The 5800-nt window shown below is 38.3% G+C and overlaps 2 protein-coding genes across 2 annotated transcripts; one reads left to right on the forward strand and one right to left on the reverse strand.

Annotated features, from left to right (window-relative positions):
- Positions 1-746: 746 nt before the first annotated feature.
- On the reverse strand, positions 747-1526 carry LOC138867673 (uncharacterized). Its single transcript, XM_070144203.1, has one exon. It carries the CDS (start codon positions 1524-1526, stop codon positions 747-749), a length of 780 nt encoding a protein of 259 aa, XP_070000304.1.
- LOC138867674 (uncharacterized) lies at positions 1525-4527 on the forward strand. The gene is made up of 4 exons (XM_070144204.1): positions 1525-1582; positions 1669-1866; positions 1908-2241; positions 4392-4527. The coding sequence occupies exons 1-4, from the start codon at positions 1525-1527 to the stop codon at positions 4525-4527; spliced, it is 726 nt and encodes a 241-aa protein (XP_070000305.1).
- Positions 4528-5800: the final 1273 nt, after the last annotated feature.

Raw genomic sequence — 5800 nt, forward strand, 5'->3', positions numbered from 1 at the left:
TTTTTATTTATAAAAAATATATATATATATATATATATATATATATATATATATATATATATATATAAAAAATATAAAAGCACATACTTGAATCTAATTAAAACCTTTTATATATGTGTGTATTTAGTGATTTAAGTAGAGTATATGTGTGTGTGTGTGTTTTTTTTCAGAACGTTAATTTTGTTATTATAGACAATAAAATTTTTTATTTAAAGTAATTATGAATTTTTTATAATAATAAAAATCCTTTTGAATTTGTGCTTTTTGTTCAGGGAATAAAGCAGTTTTTTGTTTAAACCCCCTATCTTAGCCTTTTCGCTATTTATTTACTTATGAGGGGAAGAGAGGGTTTCACTGTATTTTTTTGTTTTTGGGATAACTTAATAGTTTAATTACAAAGAATTAGAGGTAATGCTAATAGTATTATTTTTTCACATCAAATGGGGAGAATACACGATTTTTTTAAAAATTTCTTTTTGTCTATATTGTTTTATTTAATCCTCTTTCTCAACCTGCTGATTTCTTACCATTTTGCTTGTTGCTTCTTCGCTTGTTGCTTGCTGGCTTGTTGCTGTTTGTTGCATTTTGCTTCTCACTTGCAAGGATTATGCACGTTCACTCTCGGAAACGGCAATATAAGCGAGTCAGCTGTCTTGCAATGCGGTTTCCCGTTTTCTTGGTGAATCGGATCTCGTTTTCTTTACGGTGGCATTTTAAACATGGGTCACGTGATGATTGGCGTTTCATCATATAGGGAAATGCTTGATGCCTGGAGTGTATCGGTGGGAGTAGATTTTGAATGTAGTTTTTGTGATTGCTTTTGAGTGCGTTAGAGTATGTTGGGGTCGAGTATATTGGGGTCGAGTATGTTGGGGTCGAGTATGTTGGGGTCGAGTATGTTGGGGTCGAGTATGTTGGGGTCGAGTATGTTGGTGTCGAGTATGTTGGGGTCGACTATGTTGGGGTCGAGTTTGTTGGGGACGAGTATGTTGGGGTCGAGTTTGTTGGGGTCGAGTATATTGGGGTCGATTATGTTGGGGTCGAGTATGTTGGGGTCGAGTATGTTGGGGTCGAGTATGTTGGAGTCGAGTATGTTGGGGTCGAGTTTCTGGGGTCGAGTTTGTTGGGGTCGAGCATGTTGGGGTCGAGTATGTTGGGGTCGAGTATGTTGGGGTCGAGTATGTTGGGGTCGAGTTTGTTGGAGTCGAGTATGCTGGGGTCGAGTATGTTGGTGTCGAGTATGTTGGGGTCGAGTATGTTGGGGTCGAGTATGTTGGGGTCGAGTATGTTGGGGTCGAACATGTTGGGGTCGAGTATGTTGGGGTCGAGTATGTTGGGGTCGAGTATGTTGTGGTCGAGTATGTTGTGGTCGAGTATGTTGGGGTCGAGTATGTTGGGGTCGAGTATGTTGGGGTCGAGTATGTTGGGGTCGAGTATGTTGGGGTCGAGTATGTTGGAGTCGAGTATGTTGGGGTCGAGTATGTTGGGGTCGAGTTTCTGGGGTCGAGTTTGTTGGGGTCGAGCATGTTGGGGTCGAGTATGTTGGGGTCGAGAATGTTGGGGTCGAGTATGTTGGAGTCGAGTATGTTGGGGTCGAGTATGTTGGGGTCGAGTATGTTGGTGTCGAGTATGTTGGTGTCGAGTATGTTGGTGTCGAGTATGTTGGAGTCGAGTATGTTGGGGTCGAGTATGTTGGAGTCGAGTATGTTGGGGTCGAGTATGTTGGAGTCGAGTATGTTGGGTTCGAGTATGTTGGGTTCGAGTATGTTGGGGTCGAGTATGTTGGGGTCGAGTATGTTGGAGTCGAGTATGTTGGGGTCGAGTATGTTGGAGTCGAGTATGTTGGTGTCGAGTATGTTGGGTCGAGTATGTTGGGGTCGAGTATGTTGGGGTCGAGTATGTTGGAGTCGAGTATGTTGGAGTCGAGTATGTTGGAGTCGAGTATGTTGTGGTCGAGTATGTTGGGGTCGAGTATGTTGGAGTCAAGTATGTTGGGGTCGAGTATGCTGGGGTCGAGTATGTTGGGGTCGAGTATGCTGGGGTCGAGTATGCTAGGGTCGAGTATGTTGGAGTCGAGCATGTTGGAGTCGAGTATGTTGGGGTCGAGTATGCTGGGGTCGAGTATGCTTGGGTCGAGTATGTTGGAGTCGGGTATGTTGGGGTCGAATATGTTGGAGTCGAGTATGTTGGGGTCGAGTATGTTGTGGTCGAGTATGTTGGGGTCGAGTATGTTGGAGTCGAGTATGTTGGGGACGAGTATGTTGGGGTCGAATATGTTGGGGTCGAGTATGTTGGGGTCGAGTATGTTGGGGTCGAGTATGTTGGGGTCGAGTATGCTGATATATTTTGGGGGAGACGTGTGTCAGTGCATGGTGGTGTGGTTATGTTTACTATGTGAAAGAGTGGTGGGTATGTCGGGATGTGTTTGGATGGGATATATCAGTCGTATGAGTGGTATGTCTGGTATCCCTTAATTTTAGTAAGAGATGTAATATATGGTGGTATATGTGGTGTGTATATGAGGTTATGCCTATGTTGCTATGTTTGTAGTGACCTATGCAACTGGGAAGTATGAATAACTGATGTGTTACTTCAAATGGTATGAGTGTATGTTCATGAGAGTGTTGATGCATGACAGAAAGTGTCTGTAATTTTGAGTACACTTATTTGGCAAAGATTTCAACAATGGATATTTGGGTCTTTGTTACATCACAGGAAATTATTTACCTGTATTTCTAAAGGCATGAATATTTTTTTGTTCCAGCAATCAGTTTCTGTCTTTGTCTGTGTCTGTATTTATATCTCTGTCACTGTATCTGTTTCTGTCTCTATGGCTGTTCTTTACCTTTATCTCTATCTCCGTTTCTGTCACTGTATCTGTCTCTGTCTCTATGGCTGTTCTCTACCTTTATCTCTATCTCTGTTTCTGTCTGTGTCTGTCTCTGTCTCTATGCCTGTTCTCTACCTTTATCTCTATCTCCGTTTCTATCTCGGTCTCTGTCTCTGGTTCTCTCTCTCTCCCACTGTCTCTCTGTCTCTTTATCTAACTCTGTGTTTATCTCTATCTCCGTGTGTGTGTACATAAACAAATTTATGCATATAATTATTCATCTGTAGTGTATACATATGTATAAAAAATGTATATGTATGTATATATGTATATACGTAGGTATGCATGTCAGTATGTGTGTAGGTATTTTTGTATGCATGTCAGTATGTATGTAGGTATTTTTGTATGCATGTCAGGATGTATGTAGATATTTTTTATGTATGTAAGTAGTATGGGTGGATGTATGTATATTTCCTATGTGTGTGCAGTTCGTTTAAGACCATGATATTTTCTTTTTTCGAAATATGAAAATATGATATGGCAAAATTTTGCTGAAGTGAAGGAATTTCCTCACTCAGGTCAGAGCCCCTTAGGCCGGCAGTGCAACTTTTTTCGTCTGAGTCAAAATCCTTTTAAATTCGCACGTTTAGTAATTTTGCGAATCGGATGGTGTGGCTAGGAGCTTATAGAGTTGATGATTAGGAGCTAAATCCATTAGATCGATAATTAATTACCAAGTATTTCTAAAACACACAGTAAATTTATGCAATCGACACGTACAGTATGCTAATTTCCAATATATTTTTTGTTACTATTGTCCTATTCTAAGATGTATACTGTATCGACTTTATCGTTAATCTGTGATATATAACATCGATTGTCCCAATAGATAAATATTATATTATTTTCTATATATTCTAAGATATATTCTATATATAATATATATAACATACATATTCTAAGATGTGCATGTATATCATCGATTGTTCCAATAGATAGATAATCAAAGCCCAAGTATTTTTAAAACACACTAAATTATCTGCAATCGACACGTACAGTATACTCATTCCCAACATATTTTTTGTTACTATTGTCCTATTCTAAGATGTATACTGTATCGTCTTTCTCGTTAATCTGTGATATATAACATCAATTGTCCCAATAGATGAATAATCAAAGACCATATATTTCTAAAACAAAAACTGAATTAAATGCAGTCGACATGTACAGTATGCTAATTTCCAACATATTTTTTGTTGCTATTGTCCCATTTTAAGATGTGCACTTTATCGAGTTTCTCTCAATAATCTGTTTTATATAACACCGATTCTCCTTAATAATGATATGCACTGTATACAATTATTGATTTATGTAATATCTATATTCACTTCCCCTAACTGTATGCAACCGAGCAATTGTTTTTTCAAATTGTTTAAATGTTTTATTTTTTATTATTGTTTTTTTAATGTTTTTATTTTTTTTAATTGTTTTATAACCGTTTAATTGTTGTTGTTTTTTTTTTTTTGCACTCAACCTAGCAATCAAAACACCTATTATGCAGATTGCTTCCAGATCAAGAGTACACGGAGTCCAAAGGTCACCGCGTACGGGACTCAGCCAGACCGCGAGAAGCCGTCACGTTGCGAGTGAGTTCGCTGTCTCCGTCTCAGGGGTGTCTCCGGGGGGTCCCTGGATGACTCAGACCTCCCCTTGAAGACGGAGCCGGAATGCGGAGCTCCTGGGGGCGTCATGAGAGGCTGAGAGAGGGGGGGGGGGGGGTTGGCGAGCTCGTTTCCCCGGCGGGAGTAACGGGGCGTCGGGAAGTTATCGATAGAAAACTTAGATAGATAGATAGATAGATAGATTAAATAGATAGATCGCGTGGTAGAGTCGCGGGAGTCGAGGTGTGCATGCTTGATGTTTCAGGGTTTGTTTCTTACGTTCTTACTTGTAATAGAGGTTCTAACTTCTTACTTATAATACAACTACTGCATTCTTACTAATAATATAACTTCTACATCTTTAGTGATAATACAACTACTGCATTCTTACTGATAATATAACTTCTACATATTTAGTGATAATACAACTGCTGCATTCTTACTGATAATATAACTTCTACATCTTTAGTAATAATACAACTACCTCCTTCCTGATAATAAAACTGCTGCATTCTTACTGATAATACAACTTCTACATCTTTTGTGATAATACAACTAACTCCTTCCTGATAATACAACTGCTGCATTCTTACTGATAATATAACTTCTACATCTTTAGTGATAATACAACTAACTCCTTCCTGATAATACAACTGCTGCATTCTTACTGATAATATAACTTCTACATCTTTAGTGATAATACAACTAACTCCTTCCTGATAATACAACTGCTGCATTCTTACTGATAATATAACTTCTACATCTTTAGTGATAATACAACTACCTCCTTCCTGATAATACAAGTGCTGCATTCTTACTGATGATACAACTTCTACATCTTTAGTGATAATACAACTATCTCCTTCCTGATAATACAACTGCTGCATTCTTACTGATGATATAACTTCTACATCTTTAGTGATAATACAACTAACTCCTTCCTGTTAATACAACTGCTGCATTCTTACTGATAATACAACTTCTATATCTTTAGTGATAATACAACTACCTCCTTCCTGATAATACAACTGCTGCATTTATATTGAGAATACAACTTCCACATCTTTGGTAATAATACAACTACCTCCTTCCTGATAATACAAGTGCTGCATTCTTACTGATAATATAACTTCCACATCTTTAGTGATAATACAACTACCTCCTTCCTGATAATACAACTGCTGCATTTATATTGCGAATACAACTTCTACATCTTTAGTGGTATTCCAACTACATTCCTACTTATAATACAACTCATATTCTTACTGATAATACAACTTCTACATCTTTAGTGATAATACACCTACCT

The sequence above is a fragment of the Penaeus vannamei genome, chromosome 31 (assembly GCF_042767895.1).
Source record: "Penaeus vannamei isolate JL-2024 chromosome 31, ASM4276789v1, whole genome shotgun sequence".
NCBI lineage: Eukaryota > Metazoa > Arthropoda > Malacostraca > Decapoda > Penaeidae > Penaeus > Penaeus vannamei.